Source organism: Phyllostomus discolor, chromosome 13 (genome assembly GCF_004126475.2).
Source record: "Phyllostomus discolor isolate MPI-MPIP mPhyDis1 chromosome 13, mPhyDis1.pri.v3, whole genome shotgun sequence".
NCBI classification, from domain to species: domain Eukaryota; kingdom Metazoa; phylum Chordata; class Mammalia; order Chiroptera; family Phyllostomidae; genus Phyllostomus; species Phyllostomus discolor.
In genome coordinates this window covers 2,713,729-2,739,411 of record NC_040915.2, presented here as the reverse complement: position 1 = coordinate 2,739,411, position 25,683 = coordinate 2,713,729, and the positions used below count along the sequence as shown (strand labels likewise).

Sequence of the window (25,683 nt, the reverse complement as noted above, 5' to 3'; positions counted from 1 at the left end):
CCTGCCCCCATGGGGCTTTTACCTTTTTAATTAAAAAATTTTTTTAAATTTTCACCTGAGGATATGTTCATTGAGTTTAGAGAGAGAGAGAGAAACATTGATGTGAGAAACATCCTTGGCTGCCTCCTATACACACCCTGAGCGGGGATGGAACCCATGACATTTTGGTTTGGGGGATGACACTCTAACCTACTGAACCACCCTGCCAAGGCCCAGTGGGGCCGATAATGTTTCCTGTGAAGGACTGTAGGGGAATAAAATGAGCGGACGAAGGTAGAACAGGGCTTGTAAACTATGAAGCGGGCAATTTTCAGGGCCTGAAACGTTACTCAGAGAGCGGCCCAGTGCGGATGTTGTCCATGGTGCTGAAAACTTGTCCGGTTTTCTGCTCCCCTAGGCTTGCCCGCCCATCCAATGGGTTCTCTTCATTGGCCATCTAGATTTTTTAAAGAATTTTTTTCAAGATCATGGTGCCAGGGTTCACCAGGTAAGGGAGAGGAGGAGAAACTATGGGTTAAGCGTGAGGCTTCAGGAGTCAGCGCCAACAGTAGCTAGCTGTGTGAGCAGAGACGATCTATCTCAATGTTCTTACCTGGAAAATGGGGATATAATACATTGATATCAACTTTCTCCTAAGCGATTGGAAATTAAAATGTAGACAAAGCCAGTAAACAACTGAGCACAGTGCTTGCCCCTCGGTGAGCATTCCATTAACGTTCACTGTTCCATTTTTAGTTCAGGCGGGAGGGTTTTATCGCCTCTCCGCAATTACAGAATTATTTTTCTGCTCTGGAAAGTCAAAGGGGAGGGGACTATTTCCCTGCAGAGAAGCGTCGAGGCGGAGTGGGCCGCAAGCCCTGATGTCCTTGGCAATTCATATTCAACTGGAAGCCCCTGAGCATCTCCTTCAGTCTCATCCATCCTTCCAAGCCCACTGTGAGGTGACTAATGTTAGTCCCATTTTACAGATCAGGGAACTGAGGCTCAGAGAGAATAAGTAATTTGCTCGAGGCTACGCGGGGGAAGGAGAAGTGGACTTGCACAGACTAGACGATGAGCGGCCCTCTGGCGAGGCAGGCGGGCGGCGGGGGAATCCAAGGCGCTTCCCCCGCACCCCCCCCCCCCCACCCCGTCTCCACCACCCACCGTGTCTGCTGGGCTCGAGGGGCGTGGGCAGCGGCGAGACAAAGGGCGGGGGCGGGGCGGGGAAAGGCCGGAAGTGCGCTCGGCCGAGGGGGAGGTGGGAACTGCCCGCGCAGTGAGAACTCGAAGGTCTCCCCGGCCTGAGTCCCCGTTCAGTCGCTGAGTGTCCGCAGACAAGTGGCTTCCCCTCTCTGAGCCCCACCTTCTTTCCCGGGGAGACGTGGAAACGGTGCTCGCCGGGCGAGATCCGAGACAGCGCGCCCCGCCCTCGGCAGGTGTGCAGCAAGAGGGAGGCCTTTCCTCCCCGGAGGGAAATGGGAACCCGACCCAGTGGAGCGGGGACCCCGGCAGCCCGGAGGCCGCGGTGAGGGGCGTCCCTCCCTCCTTCTGCCCAGCTTCCCCGCCGGCACCGCCCCTCGCGGATCCGAGGCCCGAGACGGCCAGCGCGCATGCCCGGGGCGGGGCGCGGGGCAGGAGCGCGGAGCCGGCGCGGGGGACAGCGGTGCAGAGTCCGCGGGTCCGCCTGCCAGCCCGGCCGGAGGCAGCCGAGTCCGCTCGGGCGGCGGCCGCGGGATCCCGAGCGCAGCGTGCGGAGGAGACGGATCAGCGGCACGTCTGGGTAAGCGCCGCGCCCGCGCCAAGCCAGCACCTGCTGCCCCTGCGGGCCGGCGGCTTAGAACCCCTTTTCTCTCGCGGGCCCTGGAGCCGCTGTCCAGGGTCCTCGAACCCCCTGGGTGGCGGGGCTTAGTCCCCGCGCGCAGTGTGGGTCTGATACGAGCCCGGGTCCTTGTGTGCGCGCAGCCGGGGGCGGTGGGTATCCCTGTCCAGGCTCCTGGCCGAGGCGGGGTGGGGCGGGGGCGGGTCCCACTGTCCCGGCCGAGCCCCCCGAGGGGTCCCCCCACCGGCCAGCCAGCGTGTGTGTAGAATCCGGGCCTGCGCCTGGCCTTTCCTTCAGCAGCCCCTTTGTTCCGCATGGCCGTTCGGGAGGGGGCGCTTCCCGCCATGGTGGGGAGGGGGTCGGACCGAATTGATTCATTTTTCCCCTAGAGCAAGCAAAGTGCTCGCGTGGCTCTGTTGTCTACGAGACACTGAGCACACTCGCCATCCCACACTTAGTGTGGCACACACTCAGGGGTCCCATCACACTGTCACTCAGCGAACAAGGCCACGGGTCCACACCCATACACTGTGCCCCTCGGTCATTCCATCACACTCGTACACTCAGCTGCCTGTGCACCCTCCCAGTGCACCTAGTGGGAATCTTGCGTACACACCCAGGCAGAGCTACGCACTCACACCAGCCATCACCGGTCATAGCACACTCAACTCAACAACACTCCCTGCCCATGACACACTCGCAGTCTCCCTGCCCTGGCCTACCTTGGCTGTCCACCCCTGCTCACCACAGTGCCCCTCATGTATCCCAGGCCCTGGAGTAGGCATTCCCACTGTGTCCACTCTCCCTGTCACACACTCTCTGTCTCTTAGCTTGCTGTCCAACCTTCCCCACACTCAGTCCAAGTGTGCACACACTCATGCCCTCTTGGAAATGGATGAATGGATGGATGAATGGATGCGAGAATGGATGGATGGGTGGGTGAGCCAGGGGGCATTTCTGGAAGAAGGTTTGGCTACCACCCTATGCTAGACTCTTTCTCACCTCCAGTCCCAGGCAGGAAGCTCTGCCGCTCTGAGGGTGCTAGGAGACGAGATGAGTGCGTGAGGGGCTGCAGACCAAGATTGTCAGGCATAAACAGGGATACATGCAAGCCCGTCAAAGCCCCATGAGACTTTGTAGGTCTTATCACTATGGGAGGTGTTCGAGGGTGCCTGGCACCACGATCGGAAGAAATCCCAGAGGGTCAGGAGTGGGCTGGCCAGGCCTCCGAGCTAGGGTGAGCATCCACAGGGGCTGCTCTGCCCGGGAGCACCACACACGCACCTGTGCCCACCTCCAGGCCAGCACTCCTGTGAGTGAGACTCGGAGGTCATGCGGCCACACATGTGCCCACCCACAGGGTCCCAGTGGCCCCCAGGGACACAAATGGGCAGGCCATCCCGCACACGCAGGCTGCCCACATGCACACCAAGCTCTTCCTGAGCAGAATGCAGGAGCTGCATACCGGCTCCCCGGCTGGCCTGTGCTGGCGCAGAAATCCGCAAGCGGTCTGCACGCTCCCAGCACACCAGGTGAGCTGAGCCCCACACCTAGGGGTTCGTCTGTGGATGCAGAATGTGTATTCACACATGTGGGTGTGTGCACGGGGGACACTCATGCTTCCGGAATGCTCCTGGGTACTGTTGCCTGTTGGGCCTAGGGGACAGGAGGACACTCGGCCTTACCCCAAAGAGCAGAAAGGGGTTTAGGAGTCAAGCCTTAGTGCCCAGGATCTTCGCTGATCCGAGCAGGAAGAGCCCAGGCTTTGGGTTCAGACACAACAGGCTCTGAACCACAATCCCCAACCCCAGCTGTGCGCCCTTGGTATCAAGTCTTTCCTCCCTCTGACCTGGGTCCTCACTCGTGGGATGGAACAATAATGCCCCCTCATGAGAATGTTGTGGAGTCCAGATGCTAAAGGGAGCCCGAGAGTGCTGGGCCCAGGGCTGAGCACTCAGTGGGAGAGGGATGGAGCCGGGCTCTAGAGAGAGGGTGCAGGTGACTGGGGGGGTGTCCCAGGCCAGCCGCCTCTTGGAGAAGCAGCTGGACGATACCAAGGCTTCCACGAGAGCCAGGCAGGGCCCAGCAGAACCGAGGGCAGCAGAGCCCCTGATCTTCAACCCTGGGCTGGGCCCGCTCTTTTAATATAACCACACCCCCCCTCCCAGTTCACAGACTGGGGAAGACTCACCCAAAGTCATGGAGGAGGACCATGACTAAGCTCAGCCTTGTCCCCATATCTTTCTAACCTCTGGCCAGGCTCTCGGTCCCTACCCCCAAGCCTGACCCCAAGTGGGAGAACCTTGAGCTGGGAATTGAGAAGCTGGCCTCTTCCAGGGGGACCTTTCAGAAGAGGTGTGTTAGTGGCTGGGCCGAGCCTGCCTCTCAGGACCGCAGCTTCCTCCTCTGGAAAGTAAGAACACAACACCTGCATGGCAGGTGTACGGGGTCTGCACAGACACACAATAAGGGCTTGTGTGTGAGGTCACTTCCCACCTTTCTCGGTATCTAGGTCAAGGGTCAGAACTCAGGTGGCTACAGGCCAGGCAGATAACAAGCATGAGGGGCTGGCTATGAGAAAAATGATGGTACAAACTCAGTGGCCAATGGCAACCGACAGTTGGTCTCGGCGTTCAGACACTGTAGGGAGGGGTGGAGACTGTGGCTAATTGAAGAACACACCCCCAGCTAGTGCTTGGCTCCAGCTGGTGGTCGCCATTCAGGAAGCATGCAGAATGCCAAATTTTAGTTTTCCAAGAGGAGCTGGAAATCGTATTTTTGCTGAAATCTTCTAATTTTTAGAAGTTAATTCCTTTGGAAAAAAATGTGTTAACATTCTGGGTCAAACACATGTATCTGAGGCCCGGGTTTGCCAGTTCTTGCTTCTGCTGCAGGCCTGTCCCCCCACCCCCGCCCCCTCCCTGTCCCCTCCCCTGCCCCCTCTGGGGAGCACAGCTGGGCTCTGACAGGTCGAGTGGATAAACACAGGCTTTCCACACACACAGCCCGCCCTACAGTGCAGGGCTGTGCACACCCCTCAGCTGTAGCTCTCACAGCAACCTGCGGTGCAGGCATGAGTCTGCCAGGGCCCCCGCCAGAAGGAAGCACTTACCTGAGGTCACAGAGCTGGGACATGGGGAGCTGTCCTGACCTCTTGCACAGACCGCACCCAGGGGAACGAGCTTGCTGGAGGGGCTGGGGTGAGGGCCCCCAGGGCCAGGCCACACACAGAACACCCCTCCCACAGCCCTAGCTGACTCCTTCCAGCTCCGTCCCAAGCTGCCCTGCATCTATCTGCCAGGCAGCCATTAAATTCCTTTGTCCCAGAAGAGGAAACTGAGGTTGGGAGAGGCCGGCATGGCAGGCAGACCCAGTCCTCACCAGGGGCTAGTCCCTCTCTCTCAGCTGTACACCCAGTGTCTCTGGCTTGTACAAGTGCCCATTTCTGCAGCCTGAAGGACCGCATAGACCGGGATCTCCAGCGAGGGGCCTGGGGCATCAGAGATGGCCCGTGAAAGTGAGTTTTTTGACCTGTGAGGTGTTTGTTAAATTAACCAACATTTAAAATGCAGAAAAATCCAGGTCGATGACTTTGTTCAGAACAATGGCAACCGCAGGAGCCATGCACACTTTCCTGCTGAGACACCCCAGGGGGGCCCCCCACCAGTGTGGCTCAGTGGGTTGGAACATTGTCCCATAACCAAAGGGTTGTGTGTTCGATTCTGGGCCAGGGCCCACACCTGGGTTTGAGGTTTGAGCCCTGGCCCTGAGCTTACAATCCCAGGTTCAGGCGTGTACAGAAGGCAACGCATCAGTGTTTGTCTCTCTCCCTACCCCTCTCTCTAACAGCAATGAAAAAAATGTTCTTGGGTGAGAACCAAAAAAGATACCCCAGGGGTTTCCCAACACCCTTAGGACACACTCCCGCTCCTCCCCCAAGACCTGCATGATGGGCTCCCCCCGCCTCCTCCCCTCCTCAGGCCACACAGGCCTTTTCGTGGCTGCCTCAGTGGTTACCTCCTCAGAGGGGCCTTCCTCAACCATAAGCCAGCTGCCCACTCCTTGTCTTCACCACATCTATTATTATTTGAAATTACATGATTTATTTGCTTACTTGTGAACTGATCTCCTTCAATCCTCCCACAACTGGAAGGCAGGGACCGTGAATTTCTTATTCACTGCTGTGTCCCCAGTACCAAGAACGTGTTTATAACATTGCATATGTGCTAAACAAGTGTTGAATTAGTCAATGAATTCCTAATTAGCTAGTAGAACTCAGTGCTGGAAGGGGCCAGTGCTCTCTAGTTTGCCACAGTCCCCACCACTCCCTCTCGCTCTCTCACCTGGAGGATGTCAACAGTCTTTAATCACCTCACTCTGCTGTTTTTCTTATGGGAGAAAAATACCTATCAGTGCTCACATCACCATCTAGAGGCAGAAAAATGAAGACGGCCACAGTCCATACCACTCAGATCCGATGCCTACTTGACCCCCACAGGCCAGGGACCTTCCTGCTCATTTTCATGCTGCTGACAACCAGCCCCAACAGCAGAGCTCACAGCTGCTCCTGGTCAATCCCCCGTCAGTTCCACAGGCACCCAGTTCATCTCCCCAAACCCAGTGCCCACCGTCCTCTGCAAAACTGCCCCTTCTGCATCCCCAATTCAGTGATGACCCCCCTGCCCCCAGGTCCCATAAGCCCAAAGCCTGCGGACCCATTGGTGAGCAGGAGGAGCTAAATCCCCATCCAGGGACCTGAGGTCCAAAGAGCTAAGTTCAGCCCTTGCTGGTGTGGCTCAGTGGGTTGAGCACCAGCCTGCAAACTGAAAGGTCGCTGGTTCGATTCCCAGTCAGGGCACTTGACTGGGTTGCTGGCCAGGTCCCTGGCTCAGGGGCATGCAAAAAGCAACCAGTAGATGTTTGTCCCACACATCAATGTTTCTCTTCCTCTCTTCTTCTCTCTCTAAAATAGAAACAAAAAATTTTAAATAAATAGAATAAAGGGATAGGTGCGCAGTGACATGAGCCAGTTCGGGAAAAACAAAGGCTGTGGGAACCTGGCTCACAGGGGAGGATGCAGCTACCCTGAGCCTGACGGCGGGGTGAGAGCCGAGCATGAGGGTGTGGAGAGGCTGCAGTGGGAGAGGCGTGAGGTCACAGGGGAGCCCAAGGTGGTGCGTGTGTGCACGTGTGATGAATATGGGTGTGCGTGTGTGTACACATGTGCATGTGGGAGCACATGCTTTGGGGGAGGAGCACACACTGAATTGCACAGTCAGCAGGTCAGTAAGGTCGCAGGGGCTTGGAAGCACATTATGGAGTTGGACCTGACCCTAAAGGTACTGGGGAATCATTAAAGGTTTCTTTCTTGTTTTGTTTTGTAAATATGTCATAACCCAAACTCAGACTTCACAGTGGGGCATACACAAAAGCCTCTTCCTCTGCCAAACCGTCGGCCTCCCCTCCCAGAGGCAATCTGGAGACGCCATCTCCATAACTAAGCCATAGATGTGTGCCTGTCCACTCCCTGGCTCTTTCCACCTATTTTCTGGTGGGTGTCTTCCTCATTACTCCGCACAGTCCGACAGCTCTGGGGGTCCCAGTGCTTGTCCCACACCTCCCGAGCCCACTTGCTGGTTTTCTCCCCACTGCCAGCCCTGTCCTCGCGCTCCTTCCACGCACAACTGTCCCTGGAGGTGGGCCTGCTGGTCTAAACGCTGTGTGCCCTGGAAACCCTGATAGAAACTGATAAATGTCCCTCCAAAAAGGTGACAGCCAGCGTACTTCCCCAGCGAGAGCCAGGGGAAGCAGACTGCGCAGAATGGCGTGGCTGCACATCTAGAAAGAGCTTTCAGTCACTCATTGATTCCACACCTTTATTATGAGCTACCAGCTTACTACCTGCCCACCACTGTCCCCGACCCTGAGGAGACTTCGGCAAACACCACAAAGCCCCCTCCTGGAGCTGACATCCTTCGGGGAGGGCATGTCATAAGCAACGAACCAACGAGATGTGGTGTGGTGACAGGTTCTCTGAAGCAGATCTGAGCAGGGTGAGGGAGGTGCAAGGCGCTGGGCGGTGCTGGGGCGGAGACCATTGTACTGGAGGGGCAGGGGCAGGCCGTGCAGGGGGTGGGCGGGGGGGGGGGGGGGGCACTCCAGGCAGAGGAGGCAGCCGGCACAAAGCCCCTAGGCAGCCGGTGTCCGAGACTCAGCCAGGCGGCCAGTGTGGCCGAAGCAGCATAATCGAGGGACAGGTACCAGCACCAGAACATGCAGTCTCATGGGCCACTGTAAGGAGGTTACTTTTACTCTGCATGAGTGAGATGGGGAGACACCGGGGTGGTTCTGAGTGCAGGAGGGACCCGGTCTACCTTAGGTCCTGGTACGGTCCCTCTGGCTGCTGTGTTGAGAAGGAGCTGTTTGGGGTGAAGGGAAAAGCAGGGATGGATGGCCCAGGTGGCAGATGGTGTGGGTTAGGCTCAGGTGGTGTCCGGGTTCTAGACACACTGTGAAAGTGGATCCATTCTGTTTTGCTGATGGATGGGATGTGAGCTGTGAGAGAAAGTCAAGGGCGACTCTAGGGACTTTGGCCTGAGCATGGTGAGGCGGCTTTTGGGACAAGGGCAGGAAGAGCGGGTTTGGGCTGTGGCAGCTGGCTATGTGATGGAACAAGGGTGCTCACAGACCCAGCAGCCTGCCCGGCCCCTCTCCCTGGCTGTCCCCCAGACACCACACACTTGGCTTGTCCAAAACACAACTCCCCCTTTCCCCACATCTTCCGCCCAGCACCATTGCCTGGCAACGCACCCACCCCAGCCAGACTCCTGCGGTCCACCCCCACCATCACCCCCTCCAGCCAGCTGGCTCCTGTCAGCTTCCCCTCAGAACTCTCAGCTGCCGACTCCATTCTCTGGGGGCCGTCCTGGACCCTCTCTCACCTGGGCTGCTGCAGCTGCTCCGGTCTGCAGCGGAGAAGGGGCTGGGCGGCTGAGTGGAGAACTGGACAAGTGAGAGGCTGACCGAATGGCTGGCCAGCCTCTGCGCAGGTCTCGGCCAGCCACCCTCCTCCAGCCCAGCCTCCACACCATTCCTGAGCAATCTCTGAAAACACACACATCAACGGTGTCCCTTCTTCAACCGTAAACTATTCAGAGCTCCCCAGGGCCTGCACAGACATATTTTGTTTAGCCTCCAGTGTTGTGGGGGGGTTTCAATCTTGAATTAATTAAAGAGCTGGGTTCCCCACTTCTCACTGGCACTGCCAGGATGCCTTTCTCCAGAGCAGTGTTGCCAGTGGAGTAGAGGGCCTCTCGGCAGGGGGTGCACTCCCCGCTTTGCTGTAGTCCTCACCACTCCCCACCGTTGTGCCGAGCCTTCTTCCCTGGCTTAAATTACCTGTCTGGCCCCAGCGGCATCAGAGCTTGTCACCCGTGGGCTAGAGGACAGAAGCATAATTTCTAATAGCGCATTGCATGGGCTGGGCTGCCCAGGGACGGGTAATGCAGATGAAGTCGGAAAGTTAGACTGTGGCCAGGTATGGAGGGCCCTGAGGACCATCTTAGGAAATCAGGGTTCCTGGGAGCAGTGAAACAGAGTGTGACATGGATGGGTTCATGTTTTTAGGCCAGGTCCTCTGGACACCAGGGGACCAGACGGGGGTGGGGAATCTGGTGGGGAGGCCTAGCCCCAGGAGGAGGGTGAGAGAGGGGCAGCCCGAGGAGGCCCTGCCCTCCCGGTCTGCCTGAGTCTGAGCCTGCTCTCTCTGTGTTTCAGAGCCAGACCGCAGCCTGGCACTGCAGCTCCGTCATGCGGGCCATTGGGCGGCGCTGAAGAGCCAGCCTGGCTACAGGGACTTCGAAAGGACTCCAGTCCCCCAGGACCTCAGCCCTCAGCCCTCTGCTGCCCGCAGGATGGGCGCCTGGGGACTGGGTGCCCGGCCATGAGGGATTACTGCCCCTCTCCGCTGAAGGCCAGTGTGGTTCCGCCCAGACACACCCCTGCTCACAGCCCTGGCATGGACTCCAGACACGGCAGCCCCGGTGGGGCCGGTGGAGGGGCCTTCTGTTCCGAGGGTCCTGGCGGGAGCTTGGCCTGCCCAGCCCTGACCTGCACTCCTCCCCAGGAGGCAGCCACCAAGGAGACAGTGGGGACACATGGAGCCTCGGTCTCCGGGACACCAGAAGTCACCTTCTCTGGAAAGCCAGAGCCTGTGTCCTCAGCAAAAACTGATCCCTCATCTTTGGAGAACAGAAATCCTATGTTTTCGGAGAAGATGGACTCCAAGTCTTCAAAGCAGGCAGATTCTACTTCCACAGGAAAGGAAGATGCTGGGCCCTTGAGCAAGGCAGGCCCCACGTTCATAGGAAAGGTGGAGCCTGCAGTCTTGGGGAAGGGGGATCCTGTGACTTCTACAAGGATGGATCCGGGGGCCCCAAGAAAGGAGGATCCTGGTTCCTGGGGAGAGGTAGACCCTGCATGCTTGAGCAAGGTGGACCAGGCATCCCCAAGGAGGGGGGATCCCGCACCCTCAGCCACAGTGGACCGTGCGCTCCCGAGACAGGAGGAGACCAGGTATTCGGGACAAAAGCTTCCTGGGTCCTCAGAAGAGGCAGGTTCTGCACCTGCAGGCAAGGCAGATCTTGGGTCCTTGGGAAAGAGAGACCCTGGACCCTCAGGAAAGGTGCATCCCGGGTCCTCAGAAAACACCAAGTCTGCGTCTGCAGGAAAGGTAGGTCCTGGGTCTGCTGGAATGCTGACGGGGTTGTCTAGCAAAATCACGCCTATATCCCCCGGAACAGTGGCTCCGGGGTCAGCAGCAGGGGGCGGACTCCTGGAGACGACAGGCCCTGTGCCCGAGGGAAATGTGGAAACTGTGTCCCCTGCCAAAGAGGACCCTCCGCCCCTGGGAGCGATGGACACTGCCTCCTCAGGAAAGGGAGACCCTGCATCTGTGGGAATGACAAAGACCGGGTCTGCTGGACAGGCAGCTGCTTTGTCTTTAAGCGAGGTGGGTCCAGCCTCTCTGGGAAAGGTGGACCCCACGTCCTCAGGAAAGCCAGAGCCCTGGTCTCCTGGGAAGGGCGAACTGACGGCTGCAGGAGAGACAGAAATTGTGTCCACAGGGAAGGAGCACCCAGTCTCCTCCCAAAAGGCGGGCCCCACCAGTGCTGTGGGAAATATAAAAACATCGTCTTCTGGAAAAGTGGATCCTGAATCTTCAGGGAAGACAGACCCTGTGCCCTCAGTTCCAGGGGACCCCAAGCTCCCGGGAACAGTGGGATCCTCATCCTCTGTAGAAGCTGAGGCAGTGACTGGAGGGGGAGCAGCTCCACTGTCCTCAGAGAAGGCAGGTCCTGTGACCTGTGGGAAGGTGGGTCCCGTGGCCCTAGGGAGGGCCGATCCCCCCACCTTGGTCAAGGTGGACCCTGTGAGCCGGGGGATGGCAGAAATCGTGCCCCCGGGAAAAGCAGTGGACTCCGTGTCTTCAGGAAGGGTGGCCCCCACGACTCTAGGGAAAACAGCCCTGGCACCCTGGGGAAAGGCAGATGCTGTCCCAGGGGAAAAAGTGGATCCCCTGCCTCCAGAAAAGGGGAACCCTGAGAACTCCACAAAAGTGGACCCCAGGGCGTCAGGGAAAGCAGAACCCAAGTCCCAGGGCAAAGCGGTGACGAAGCCGCCTGAGCAGGAGGGTCCCAATTCAACAGGAAAAATGGAAGCTGCGACTCTGCAAGAGAAGCCCCTGGCTTTGGAGAAGGGGGATCCTGGATCCTCAGGGGAAGCAGACCCTGTTGCATCTGGGAAGGTGGAGCCTGTAGCCCTGGGGAGGGCCAACACGGCACCACCTCGGGGAAAAGCAGAACCCGCATCCTTGGAAAATGCCGTCCCCTTAACTCTGGATCAGGCAGAGGCCTCTCTCCCCTGGCAGTCAGATAGTAAAGCCTGCGACTCAGACTATTCTCCCTTGGGTGCTGGAAGCGGTGGGGACCGCGTAGAACCCGCGCCAGCGACTAGCACAGAGGTCTGCAGCCTGGGGCAGAAAGAACCCGTGGCCGCTGGAGCCCAGAGAAGCCCCCGCCCAGAGGCCGAAGCGCCCCCGCCTGGGCCGCGAACTCGTGACAACTTCACAAAGGCGCCGTCGTGGGATGCCAGTGCCCCGCCGCCACCGCGCGAGGACGCGGGCACTCAGGCGGGCGCGCAGCCCTGCGTGTCGGTGGCTGTGAGCCCTATGTCCCCGCAGGATGGCTCGGGCGGCCCGGCCTTCAGCTTCCAGGCGGCACCGCGCGAGCCCAGCCCCGCGCCTAGGCAGCCATCGCGCCGGGACGCGGGCCTGCAGGTGTCGATGGGGGCCGCGGAAACGCGCTCTGTGGCCACGGGGCCCATGACGCCGCAGGCCGCCGTGCCTCCCGAGGCGCCACCCGCCTTCCCTGAGGTGCGGGTGCGGCCCGGCTCGGTGCTGGCTGCCGCAGTGGCGCCCCCGGAGGCGGCCGAGCCCGTTCGCGATGTGAGCTGGGACGAAAAGGGCATGACGTGGGAGGTGTACGGCGCCGCCATGGAGGTGGAGGTGCTGGGCATGGCCATCCAGAAACATCTGGAGCGACAGATCGAGGAGCACGGCCGCCAGGGGGCACCCGCGCCGCCGCCCGCCGCCCGCCCGGGACCCGGCCGTGCTGGCTCAGTGCGCACCGCGCCCCCAGAGGGCAACGCCAAGCGCCCTCCTGGCCTCTTCCGCGCGCTGCTACAGAGCGTGCGCCGGCCGCGGTGCTGCTCCCGGGCGGGACCCACGGCCGAGTGATCTGCCTCCCTTTTGTACGCTCGGGTTTCCAACCTCCTCAAGCTCCCTTCTTGACCCCAGGCCTCGAGAAGGGATCCCCCCTCGACACAGACAGGCCTCCGAGGTAGGGGCAGCCTCTGGGGCCTTCTCACTCCACCTTCTCCTCTCCCCTCCTAGACAAATGAACCCGCTCTACCCAACTCCCTCCTGATCAGGAGTCCACAAGCCCAGCCCTGACACCTACTGTCCCCTCACCGCTCTCAGCTCCACTCCCTCCCGGTCATCCCTGAGGGGCCTGCTCCATACCTCCCAGGCCTGAGAGCTGAGGCAGGCTCCTGGGATGTCCAGGCTGCTGGCTGCTGGTTGCAGCCAGGTCCCCAGAATGGGAGAGACTGTGTGCAAAACCTCCAAGTGTGCAAGAATTGGTGTGTGAGACCCCAGAGTGTGCAAGGCTCTGAATATGAGGCCCTGGGGAAGTGTGAGTGTGTGTGCTCGCCACGGGCTGGCCCCCATGGCCCGGGCATCTCTTGCATGCTAGTAGTCAGTCATCCCCGATCCCCACCTGCCCTCCCCGGGCCCACCCCAGCCCTATGTCCACCCTCACAGGACACAGTTCTGGATCTGGGAGCGGGAGTGGTGGGGGCGGCAACTGCAGGCGTGCCCTGGCCCTACCGTTGAAAGAAGAGACACAGAAAGGTCAGAGGGCCTCAGACAGGCCTGGGGATAGCAGCCAGGGTTACAGAAGGTCTCAGGCCACCGGCAGCCCAGTCTTAGGTATTGGGGGCAGAATGGAGAGCTCATCGTACAACCACAGCTGCCCATTAAAGACCTCCCTCTCCAGACCCCATACTCCCTGTGCTGTGAGCCCAAGTCCCTGAGGACCACTCAGAGCCTCTGTCCCCACCCCTCCAGCCTTGGTTTTTGGCTACAAACTGTCACAATATACATTGGTAATAAAATTTTCCCCCAGCACTCGTCAGCTGTGATTGGCTACAAGCAGAAGGAGGCAATCATGATACATCACTATGATATATTACTATGTTTGGGGAGGGTAGGTGTAGTATCGGGGAGACAGGATCTCTTCCGAGGTAGACCAGAAGCATGGGGGCCCATGCAGGGCTCCGAGGTACGGCCCCATCACAGGTCTGTGGTGTCCAGGCCAGCATTGGTGAAGCCCGCCTGCCTTCCGGCCAGCACCACACTCAGGGGCTCTGTCTCCTGCCCCACTACACTGTGCAGGGGCTCCTTCTGTATGGAGAGAGGGGGAGTGTGAAGGCTGGGGCAAGGTGGGGTGATCTCCCCAGGCCCTACAACCAGATGGCTCCTTGGCTGGAGTCCCACCCTGCACCTCTAGGGACCTCAGTTCCTTGGCCGTGTCCCAGAGGTGGCCGTGGCCACTGGAGGTACAGATGGGCTCAAGCGAAGTGCTGGAAATGGGGCAGGGGCTCCTCTGGCCTTTGCCCCACCCATGGACACAGTGGCACTTTGCCCAGCCCTGAATAATGCCAGTCCAGCACGGGTCCTGCTACCCACCCCACCGTGGGCACCATGCTGGAGCCTTCCAGCCATTACCTGACACACCCACAGGAACCCCCTGAGGGAGGAGTCATGTGCCCCATTTTCTAGATGTGGAAAGGGAAGCCTAGACAGCTCTCACGGCCAGCCAGGGGCAGAGCAGGGTTGGAGTAGCTGGCGACCTTGCTGTCCACGGAGTCTGTGTGCAGCACCTCACGGCCTCTGCGTCAGCGGGAGCCTCGGAGGGGCAGGCTGCACCCAGGGTCCCACCCTGCTCATCGTGGGACGCATGCGCACACCTCCCCACGAGACATGCAACACGCGCCCACAGCCGGTTACACGCACGTCACAAGTGCCCCCTGCAGGGGGCCAGCCAGCCCCTAGGCTCAGCCACTTCATAGCAGAGACCCCACAGGGCAGAACCCCCACCCCCCCCCCTTGGGTGCTGTAAGGGCCTTTCCAGACTGGAGCTGTTCTGGTCCCTGGTAAAGAGGGCACCATCTGAGGGGCCCCAGCTCAGGCTAAACACTCTCCTTGCGCTCCCTGGAGCCCTCGCCACGAACCCCCTCGGGGGGCCATTGGCACCTTCCAGCCCAGGAAACGGCGAGGTGGCCTGGGAGACGGAAGCCCTCGGTTCTGGCCTGCCCTTGCTTCCCAAGCTTCCCGGTCGTGGGCAAGGCAGCACCCCTCCCTGGCCTGGGTTGCTTCAAAAGATAGGGTTGGGTGACCCCTCAGGTTTCTCATACCTTCCACACAAACACAGAAGTCTGGGGTGAGTCAGGGTAACAGGGATGGAAGGAAAAATGCCCCTCACTGTGTTCCCCACTCAACCAAAGGAGAAGAGAGAGGGCCAGCCAGTTCCCAAGAAGGTCCCGTGGCCTCCCGGGCCTGCCCACTGCTACAGGTGAGTGTAGCAGGTGAGTGGGTGGAGCCTCAGGCAGAGTCTGGAAATATAAGGACCTTCTGCCATGCAGGACAGCCTTGACTCTCCTGGCTCCGAAGGCTCTCGGTGGCCTGGCCCCTCCCTCTCCAGACCCTCCAGAGCTCTCCACCTTGCCCAGCCCCATTGCTGGGGCCCTTGTGGGGGTCAGCTTTGGCCTCACTGGGAGCCTCCTGTGTGGCCAAAAGACTGTTCGCTTCTGTCTTAGTTCCCTGCAAGTGTGTTCACTGCAGTTTTCGCCCCAAATTGTCTTCAACCAGAGATGAGCCATTCCCCTGGAGACCCCGCCAGTGCCTGGTGGCCGGGATTGCCACCGATGACCCACATCCCAGGGCCTGTTTGGAGGCCTCCATGTGACAGCCAGGTCCCTATGTGACATTCTGGTATTTTGTGGCCTCCAAGAGGCTTTGCTTGGCCAGGTCCTTTAGTGTAAGGCATCCACAAGGGAAATTATGCACTGAAGGAAGGGTGGGGCCCCCGGAGAGCAGAGCACAGCTGAGGGCAGGATCCAGATGGCAGTGGGTACCTAACCCCTCTCCTGATGCTCGCAGAACCACAGACTATTAAGGTTCAGGGGGCCTTGGATCTTCTACTGCAATGATGGTTTTCAAAATGGGAAGGACTGAGATGGTAGTTCCTTCTGGCTCTGGTGCCCCAACCCTCCAGGGAGAGGACCCACCACCCGCCCTGCCCACGGCTCTCCTCTCGGACTTCTCAATCCTGCCTGCACCTGAGCACCCCGGGAGCTTTAACAACTCACACCAGACCCCCTCAGCCGTCCAATCCAAGTCCCTGGGCTGTGACCCGCTAAGTCTAAGGAGCTCCCCACCTGTGTCCAGTCAGTAGCCCTGGCTGTGCGAATTCTTGAGCTAACAGAACCAACTAAGCTATTGAACAAATGATGGTGCTATTGTTTATTTGAGCCTACTTGCTCTCCTTTGCTAGGTGATAGTCACCTCCAGATCTCTTGCCCCACCCCACCCTGACGCTTTTCTATAAGGGACATAAAGGCAGGGACCAGATATTTCAGCCTTTGCTTTGTGCCAGCTGGTTTTGTGCCCACTCTATTGCACCCTCACAACAGCTCTGCGTGGCTGGTGTTCTAATCACTATTTGCAGGTGATAGAGCAGAACGAGAGGGAGAAGCCGCCCACCCAGGGTCATGGCAAACAGTAGAGGAGCCAATATCAAATCCCATTCCAAAGCCATAAGGTGTCCCAGTGCCGGGAGCAAAGACATGCCCAAGTCAGCAGCCGCTCCTTCAGCTCTGTTCTGAACCCACCCCTTCCAAGAAGGACCCCTGTCAGAACCCCTGGGCAACAACGCATCCCTCCTCTTGCCTTGATTTCCTGTTTGCTGTCTTCCAGATCCACAGAGTTGTCATCCAGGGAGTTGAGGCTGTGAGGCAGATGATGGAGTTCAGATAGGTGGCAGACCCAGTCCTCCCTGACTGTGGTCAAGAACCACCACTGCCTCTACTACCTCTTCTACCTCACCATTAGCACCACCACCATCACCATCACACCACCACCACCACCACCACCACCACCACCACCATCACACCATCACTACCACCAGTATCACCACCAGTATCACCACCATCATCATCACCACTACCACCATCACACCATCAATACCATCAGCACCGCCACCATTACCACCACCATCACTACCATCACCACCACCATCACTACCACCATCCCCATCACTGCCACACCACCATCGTTATCACCATTACACCACTACCATCACCATTACACCACTATCATCACCGTCACACCACCATCACCATCACCATTACACTACCACTGTCACCACCACCACTGCCACCATCACTATCACACCACCATCACGCCACCACTATCACCACCACCAACACCATCATCACCATCATATTCACCATCACACCACTATCATCACCACCATCATCACTACCACCCACCAGCAGGGCTGTGAGGGGTGCTGCTCACCTGAGATGGTCTATGTCACTGGAGGAAGACTGGGACTCGAAGCCCAGGTCCTTGGTGGAGAGGTTCAGCACGGGGTTGGCCCTGGAGAGGAGGCCCAGTCAAGCAGACGTGGGCCTCAGCCGCCCGGGAGGGCCTCTCACCCACCCTTGGAGCCCCACTCACCGCTCAGTGGTGTACATGTTGGTCCCAGGGATGGCAGAGGCCAGGGGCATCACCCCTGCTGCTGTTTTCCGGGCCTCCTTGGCAGCCTTTACAGCCCGAAGCTGCCGGCGGTAGCTGTGGGGAGCCAGGAAGTGCAGGTCACTACTTTCCCTGGTCACCCACTGGGAGTGCGGTGCAGGCCCTGGGCATGTGACTTCACCACGACCCTGCCACGTGAAAGTATCGGCTCCATTTTTCAGGGAGTGCAAGTAACAGTGAGAGAAGGGAAAGGATTTGCCAAAGGCCCCACAGTTGACCAGTGGCAAGGCCTAGAATCAAACCCAGATGTGGCTGCTAACTACACATGTATCAGAAAAAGGAAAAGAAACAGCATTTTTTCAATGCATTGCGTGTGCCAGGACAGCTCTCCAGGTGTGAGATGCGTGCTGCTCCCTTGAGGGCTTTGAGGAATCTAGTGTCATGCCCATTGTGCAGATGAGGAAACTGAGGCTCGGGGAGGGAGACGACCTACTCGAGATGGCACAACAGGTCTCTGGGGATTGATACAGATACACCTGCCACAGACTACACCCCAGCTCTTTTTCGCCCTCCCCCGATGTCTGGGTAGGGGTCAAGTGGGAGAGGCAAGGCTGGAGACACAGAGTGGTGGGGACAGCACCTCTTGCGGGCACACACGAAGGCCGTGGACATGATCACGATGACCAGCACCAAAGCCACGCCCAGTCCTACGATGATACTGCGCAGCAGCGTTGTCTCATCCGACTTCGGCCTGTCCTGTGAGCCCTGCAGAAGGGGTGTGAGGGCGGTTCCGGGGAGCACATGCCCCACCCCACCCCCCACTACTTCTGCCCTGCTGTCACTCACCAGCACCACAAGCCCCAGCTGCAGCAGCTGTGTCAGCGAGTCCTGGTCCTCCCGGATCACCCTGCCCACAGAGCACCGCTCAGGCCCGAGGCACATGGGCACCCCCCGGCCACTGGTCACCCTCCCGCCCACCCCAAGGGCAGCCCACTCACACATTCAGCTGGTCAAGCGTCAGGGCTGTCCCGTTCGAGAAGACGAAGTAGGCGTCGAGGTAGGAACGGCCTCGGGCCCTGGCAGGGGGCAGGGGGCAGGGGGCAGTGGTGGAGAGTGAACAGCAGCCTAGAACCACCCGGGAGGCCCTCCTGCTGCTTCTCCTCCTCACCCCAACCGCCGGGCCTGCGGGCTCTCACCGTGCCTTGGATTCTATGTCCCGAATGTCCACGATGTAAACAGTTGTCCTGGTCGCCTGGGTGAGAGCCCTACAAAGGGGGCAGGTGTCACAGAGGCCTGAGAGAGGGGCCCTAAACCAGGCCTGTGGCCAGGACTCTGCCAGCAGAACTGAGAATCGTGTGACTCAAAGAGGGGCACTTCCACTCACAGCTCCATCGACCGAGCAGACAGCACCCGTGGGCGTGTGGACCAGGAAGCCCCTTCCCCTGGGGGTGGGTTCACAGTTTAGCAAGCAGAGTGCCCTGAGCAACCACACGTGGCAGCCCCATCCAGGTTTCTCCCTGCCCAGCTGACCACAGGCTTCTGGGGACGTGCGGGGAGGAAGTGCAGGGACAGGCCCCACACAGGCACAGATGCCACGTGAGTCTGGGACAGGGACGAGGGACACTCCTTCCAGGTCTTATGGGGGGACCAGGCTCCCAGGCACTGTTCTTCCCCACAGCCCCTCCAGGCTCCCCGGACCTACGCCTTAATCTCATTAATGTTGGCCCCCACATCCTCCTTGCTTGTGGAGAACTGCAGCCTCACGCGGTAACTCTGATCCACCGTGAAGAGCTGCGGGCAGAGGGCATGGGCGGAGGTGAGCCCCGGGACCCCGGGGGCTGGCAGAGGGCACCGGGGCTGGAGACGGGGCTCACTGCTCACATTCAGGGTGGTCTTGGCTTCCAGGGCAGGACCCACTGACGGCTTGTCCTGGGCCTGGACTGTCACTTGGTAAGTGCCTTGGAGAGTGGAATCAAGGCTGGTCACCAGTCTGTGGGAAGTAAGAGGGCACAGCTCCATCTTGGAACCCAAGCTGGAGTCCTCTGGAACCCACTTGTATGCTTCCAAGGATGGGGAACTCACTGCCCTGAGATCCCCTTTGGGCTCCCCCCACCCCACCCAGGGGCTGCCCGAGGTTACTCAATGTTGCCAATGAACACATCAGCCTCTGAAGAGGTGGAGATCCGAAAGAAGCCCTGGAAAGGGGTCGTGGCCCCATCCTTGGAGATGAAATCCACTTGCAGGATGGAGAACAGGATGGCCCCATTGCTCCCTGAGTCATCGTCTCTGGCCTGGGAGCAAGAGCAGACACATCTGTGGGCCAGGCCTGGGACCCCTCCACCCTGGCAGGGACCGGATGCAGGGGTGGCCTGGGACGCCACCCATCCGCATGACCCCCATCAGCCATCCACAGGCCACCCCGACAGCGCAAATGCTGGGGACAAATCCAGGTTTGGGCAAGCCCCTGCCTCTGGCCCACCAACCCAGCAAGGGACCACCCAAAGCACCTTTTGTGTGTAAATCCTGCCCTGCCCCCAACCATTGCCACACTCATACACAAGCACAGGAACACTCAGCTCTCCTGAACACCTACTGTGTGCCAGGCTCCTCCCCTTGGAGCCTTCATATCAGTGCTTACTGATGTGAGCATGCATTCCCCTAATAGACTGTGAAATAACTGGGGAAAAGGGCACGGACATTTTTATTCATTCTAGTGCCTTTTAGAGAAAAATAGAATATAACCAGCACACAGAACCTCAAGCCACTGATGTCACTCTTCAGAATGAGGCCAAAGCTGCTGTTTACGTTTCAAAAAAACATTGGATGTAAAGAAAATCTTTCAAAGCCATGGACAGGCTCATGGTATTGGAAGGCAATTGGCTGGGGACTGGAAAACTGACCGTTGAAGGCTCGTAAGAACCTAGAGAGGGAGACTCACTGCCCGCACTCCTTGGGAGGCACCGAGAGGGACCCTGTCCTACCACAGAGCCAGCTCTCCACGGGCAGGCCGGGCCCCCACCCCCACCCTGTCTCCCACACCCGCGCCCTTTCCACAGCATAGCATGAACCCCTCCCCCCCACTGACTGGTGCCTCTGGGTCAGAGGTCACTGCCAGGGACAGCCAGCCTCTTGTCTGGGAGGGAAACAGAGTTCCAGAGAGGCGTGGAGGCTCCGCAGGTCAGCAGGAGCCGCTGGCCCAGGCCCGGGGCAGTGTGGGAGGCCTCACCCCACCCCCTGGCATAGCCACCACCGGCATCCCACACCGTGAAGCATTGGAAGTCTTTGTACAATGTTGCTCTGGGAATCATCTAACTGCAAGGAACCTGTTTAACGTACAGCTGATTTCTCTGTCATACTCAAGAATCCTGGTGTAGTGAAGAAATCTAGCCTGCCAGTGGTTTCTGCGGTCATGAAATTTTTATGAACACTAAATTTAACAATGAATGAAGTTTAACCATATCAGCTGGCAGGTGTTCATTTCCATTCTGGGTTTTTTTTTAATACAGTAAAGCCAATAAATTTCCTTTCCAGTAATAAAACATTGGGAGGGGGTGCTGCTCAAAAGCCTGAGTGCCTTGGCCCTGCATTTCCTGGGCTGCTGTGACGGACAAAGGCTCGAGCCAGGGACTCACCCGGACCGACGCCACCTGCTGGTTGGGCAACACAAGTTCTGGAATGATCACTGCAAGTGTGAATAGGAAAGGGTCAGTGGGGTCAGGGCCAGTGTCCCCCTGGCCTAGTGCTGATCACAAGCTTAGCTCACCCCCCAAACCTGCTCTCAGGCCCTCTGCCACCAGAGACCCCCATAACCACCACCCCTGAGTCACTAGTTAGCAGGCCAGCCATCTCCCCTGTGCAGATGGGGAAACGGAAACACAGCAAGGGAGGGCCTGGTCCAGGGTCAGATGTGAGCCGGGGCAGAGCTGGGGTGAACGCACAAGCATCCCCTCCAGTCAGGACCCCGGGGGGAGGCAGGACTGCAGGCCTTCCCCCCTTTCCGAGGGTCCACCCAGCTCCTGAGGAGGGTCCACGGGGTCATCCAGAGGAAGTCATGGCAGGCGGCAGGGAGGGTTGCTGCTTACCAAAAGTCTTATTCTCGGGCAGAAAATAAGGCGCGTTGTCATTGATGTCCTCGATGGTGATGGGGAGGGTTCCTAGGAAACAAAGTTGGCTGGCTCTGGTCTCTGGGCAAAGGCCTTGCCCAGAAAGCCTGGGCCTCCACCAGCAGCCTCCCTCCCAGGCCTCCCATGCTTAGTCCCCTCCCCGACCTGGGACCCCCACTCAGGCTCCTCCGGCCTTCGTGGGAAGGAGTCTCCTTCCCACACTTCAGAGAAGGTAAGCAACTTATCTGAGGTCACACAGCCAGAGCAGCGGGCCAGGACTGAGCCTGACCCAGGTCTGTCTTGCCCAGCCACAACAGCATACTGACACTTACTAGCTACGTGAGCAGGTTATCACACCGCCCACTCTGTGCCTCAGTTTCCTCACTGTAAACTTGTATAGGGTCCCCTACCTCCTGGGTTGCATGGGAGTGAAATGAAGTCACGCTTGCCTGGTGACTGGCATGGCTCTGAGCTGTAGTAAAGACTCAGTATCCATTAGCTACTCGTTACTATGGTTGTTTTGCTCCTCGGGTCAAAAGTGAGACACACCTCACAAAATGATAGCATTAATGAGGCGCTTGCTGTGTGCCGAGCACCGTGCTACATGCTTTGCATGCAGGTTCTCGTTTGATCTGCAAGCCAACCTGCTTCCCAGCTCCACCTGAGAGATGGGGCCAGTGAGGCTGGGGGAGGAGTCACCACTTTCCCAGCAGCACAGCCGGTGAGAGCTGGAGTCAGGATTTGAACCCAGACCTTGCACATTCCAGCCCAGGGTTCCTTCCCACGGCCCCTGTGGTCAGCCTGCCAAGCCCTCTGTGCTGGGCCACCTCACCGTTGTCACTGTAGGCCTGGAAGCGGGGATCTGTCATGAGGTCATAGGCCCGCACCACCAGCGTGACCAGGTCACAGGCTTCGTAGTCGATGGCCTCACTCTGGTTGACGAGCACAGAGCCGTTGGCCAGCACAGAGAACCAGCCGCGGCACAGGCTGCCCACGTCAGCCCCGGCCTTGGTGCAGACGACGTCCACTAGCTGCACCTCCAGCTGGGCGCTGGTGTCCACATCATGGGCCACCACCTGGGCCACCAGGCCGTGCTGCGAGCCGTTCTCAGCCACGCGGATGCCCCGGAGTGAGGCCGGGTCCAGGGTCGGGGGCTCATCGTTCACGTCCTCCACACGCACAAAGACGGCCGCCATGGCCTTGGCCCCCTGGGGGTCCGGGTTCTCGGCAGTCACGGTCAGGTTGAAGGAGGCCTGGGTCTCGTAGTCCAGGCTGATGTCAGCGGGCAGGCTGAGGCGGCCCTCTGCCTGCCCCGGCCCCAGCACCGAGCCTCGCAGCAGGAAGTTGTTGGCACCGCTCCCGGAAAGGCTGAAGCTGATGCGGTTGTTGGCTTCCGTCTGGTCTGCGTCGCTGGCCTTCACCACGCCCACCAGCACGCCTGTGGATGAGGGCCAGAGCTAGGGGGCCCCTGGCCTGGCCCCCCCGGGTGTCCTTTGCTCTCACCTCCCACAGGCGCGTCAGCCCACCCTGGGAGGGGTCGTATGCCACACTGGCCCCGGGCCCAGCCTGGCCCAGAGAGGACTTACCTGGGTCCCGCTCCCTCACCAAGAAGGTGTAGTCGGACTGGTTGAAGATGGGCAGATTGTCATTGATGTCCTGCAGACAGGGGCAGTCTGAGTCCGGGGACCTCAGGATCCCCCAGGGCTCAGCCTCCTCGGAGCCAGTCTGAGAAACTGACACTTCCTCCAGACAGTGGTCTCAGACAGTGCCACCCACTTCACAGGTGAGGAAGCAGGCTTGGAGAAGGCAGAGCTAGCCCAGGTCCCACCCCTGGGGCTCCAAGGCCTGCAGTGGGACCTCTGAAGTCCACTATACACATTCTCCTCCCTACCTCTCTGGCCGAGGCTCTGAGCTGTCTTAGACCCTGTCTTCCGGAAGGATGCTTCCGAGTCCCTGTCTGTGACTCTCTTTCTGGCCCAGCTGGAGTCCCATCTCTCAGACTTACTGTGCTGACACCAATGCCACTGTGTTCCCACAAAGACCCTGCAGCCCGAGCTTTCCCTCGTCCCCTCCTGCCCTCCACCGACCCCTTGATGCCAGGCACACACCAGGACAGAGACCTAGCCTGCCTGGTCCCCAGTTTTCTGTTCTCCGCCCCACACCCCACAAAGCATTGCCGCTGTTGTCAGAGCACCCTGCCAGCGCTGCCTGCCACTTTGCCCCTGCCACTGGGGTGTGCTGGTGGTGCCCTTGGCCTTTTCAGCCCCCTGCCAGGCAGCCCACAGGCACCTGCTTTTACTTTTGGCATTTTCTAAGTAACAGGAGAAAGCACATCTTTAGAAACAGGGCACCCCCCCACCAACTGGATGCATTTTCTCCTGGTGATTTCCCAGAAACAACGTGACTGGCTCAGTGCACATGACTGCTGCCTTCTCGAGGCCTTCTTGACTCGCAGAGTGGCTAAGGGCACATCTGTGAGTCCTATCCGGCCCTGCCTCTGCCTCACATGTGCCTCTGACCCCTCCGGGCCTCAGTGTCTTCATCTGCAGAATGGGGCTGCAGTCGGTAGTCTCTGCTCACAGGGCCATGGTGAGGCTGAGCTCATGGCCGCGAAAGACCTGCGGGCTCACTACATGCAGGGCTGCTTTCTTCCTCGTCTGTGGCTCCCTCCCGTTCCCAGGGCAGTGGACACATCCTGATTCAGCCTCTGTGTCCCCATCTCCCCTGCGGTGTCACTCTGCTCCCTTCCCAACCCAATGCGCCAGGGCTACCCTGCGCACTGTACAGCCCTAGCAGGCTCCACCCACATCATGGACACAGCAGAGATGCTCTTTGTCACAATACTTTTGTAGAGGAAGGTGACCTGTGGGCTGGGAGCAGCCTTAGTATCAGACAGATGGGGGTTCGAAACCCCATCCAGAGGCCCCAGGCAAGCGACTCCACCTCTCTGTGCCTCGGTTTCTTGCTCAGTGCAACAGTAATGACCATGGCTTCCTGGCAGGGCCAGGCGTGCAGCAGACACTAGGAATGCTGGTTTTCACCCTTTCTCTTTGTCCTTGAATGAGGAAGGGGAGGAGGGGTTCGGTAGATTTGTGGATGGTAAGAGACCTGATGTTCACTGACGCCTTCTACAGGTCAGGCCCTCTGCAAAACAGTTCCCATCCACTGACTCCTCACATCATTTCCACCCCGCTTTCCAGACGAGGACCTCCAGGCACAGAGAGGTCCAGCAAGTGACCAGAGCTGCGCAATCAGGGAACCGACTCGCACCCATAGGCCTGTCTCTGGAACTCTCTCACCCACCTTACTGCAAATGGCAGAAATGTAGCTCAGACTGGGGGGTGTGGGGGTGCTGGCCACCAGCTCGGGAACCCCCCAGTACAGAGCCCATCCTGACCGACCACCCCGGCCGAGCCGGCCCTCACCTCCACAGTGATGGTGACGTTGGCCTCGGTGCTGAGGACGGGCACGCCATGGTCAGCCACACGCACTGTCAGCACGATTCGGCCCTCCAGGGCAGGGCTGATGGCCTCGCGGTCCAGGGGCCCCAGGTTTTGGAGGAGCCCCGTGTCTGGATCCAGCGAGAAGTTCTGGCTGTAGGCACTGGGCAGCAGGCTGAAGTGCAGGCGGCTGTTGTTGCTGCCAGGCTCGTCGGCGTCCTGAGCCTGCGCAGACCAGCAGGGCTGGGTGTCGGCCAGCAGGCGCTCCCGGCCCACAGACACCCCACAGCCCAGGCACCCCTGCAGCCCAGCCTCCCCTCCTGCTCTGGCCCCTGAGGGCAGCAACTGGGCCTGAAGCCGGTGGGAGATGGGCCAATCTCTCAGCCTCGGTTTCCCACCTATAGGGGTCAGATCAACAGCTTGCAAGAGCCTCTTTGAGGGCTGTTCATTCAGCCCACAAGTATTTGCTGTGTGCCCACGAGGTGCCAGCCCTGTTTTAGGCACGGGGGAGAGAGTCAAGTCAAGACAGTTCCCTTACAGAGCTGGTATTCCAGTGGGGAAGGGTCACGGAGCGGTGTATTGTAGACACTCAAAGTCTGCAGTGTAAGAGTGGAGTGCAATGAGACTGTGATTTTCCCAGGTGACTGTGTGCATTTCTGTGTGTGTGCCAAGGCCCTGAGCACGTGCTGGGTTTGCCTTTGGGCGATCCAGCACAAGAAACACTACAGGTTCCTCCCCACCGAGGGGCCTTTGCACATGCTGTCCCCGTACCCCGAATGCCCTTTGCACCTCCTCTGCCTGACTCCAGGCCAGGTTGGCTCCTCCCCTGGGCCTCCAGAAGTCCTGCGTTACCTTCCACATAGCACAAGTGACACCCTTGGGTTACTGTCCAGGGACAGAATCATGGTGGACTCATCTCAGGACACCTGGGGTCCAGCGAAGGGCCTGGTGTCTAGTAGG

The 25,683-nt window shown here is 59.2% G+C and overlaps 2 protein-coding genes across 2 annotated transcripts in view; one reads left to right on the top strand and one right to left on the bottom strand.

The window, feature by feature from the left end:
- Positions 1-1,203: 1,203 nt before the first annotated feature.
- Positions 1,204-13,550, top strand: GPRIN1 (G protein regulated inducer of neurite outgrowth 1). Its single transcript, XM_036014437.1, has 2 exons — positions 1,204-1,762; positions 9,578-13,550. Exons 1-2 carry the CDS (start codon positions 1,593-1,595, stop codon positions 12,594-12,596), a joined length of 3,189 nt encoding a protein of 1,062 aa, XP_035870330.1. The 5' UTR covers positions 1,204-1,592; the 3' UTR covers positions 12,597-13,550.
- A 43-nt stretch (positions 13,551-13,593) lies between these two features.
- CDHR2 (cadherin related family member 2) overlaps positions 13,594-25,683 on the bottom strand; it is a 36,674-nt gene continuing 24,584 nt past the window's right edge. The window contains exons 17-32 of the mRNA XM_036014443.1: positions 24,709-24,948; positions 22,870-22,939; positions 22,116-22,721; positions 21,263-21,334; positions 20,813-20,862; positions 19,320-19,471; positions 19,062-19,170; positions 18,883-18,971; positions 18,377-18,445; positions 18,179-18,256; positions 18,027-18,087; positions 17,821-17,945; positions 17,163-17,276; positions 17,001-17,081; positions 16,371-16,428; positions 13,594-13,823 (exon numbers count right to left, since the gene is read on the bottom strand). Coding sequence (XP_035870336.1) covers positions 13,713-13,823; positions 16,371-16,428; positions 17,001-17,081; positions 17,163-17,276; positions 17,821-17,945; positions 18,027-18,087; positions 18,179-18,256; positions 18,377-18,445; positions 18,883-18,971; positions 19,062-19,170; positions 19,320-19,471; positions 20,813-20,862; positions 21,263-21,334; positions 22,116-22,721; positions 22,870-22,939; positions 24,709-24,948 — 2,085 coding nt within the window. The 3' untranslated portion in view covers positions 13,594-13,712. The remainder of the gene's footprint in view (positions 13,824-16,370; positions 16,429-17,000; positions 17,082-17,162; positions 17,277-17,820; positions 17,946-18,026; positions 18,088-18,178; positions 18,257-18,376; positions 18,446-18,882; positions 18,972-19,061; positions 19,171-19,319; positions 19,472-20,812; positions 20,863-21,262; positions 21,335-22,115; positions 22,722-22,869; positions 22,940-24,708; positions 24,949-25,683) is intronic.

Bases quoted from the DNA above. Each gene is read 5' to 3' on its own strand.
- GPRIN1 (XM_036014437.1), top strand. From the start codon at position 1,593: ATGCCCGGGGCGGGGCGCGGGGCAGGAGCGCGGAGCCGGCGCGGGGGA. The intron at 1,763-9,577 runs GTAAGCGCCGCG...TCTGTGTTTCAG, and splicing joins CGGATCAGCGGCACGTCTGG to AGCCAGACCGCAGCCTGGCA.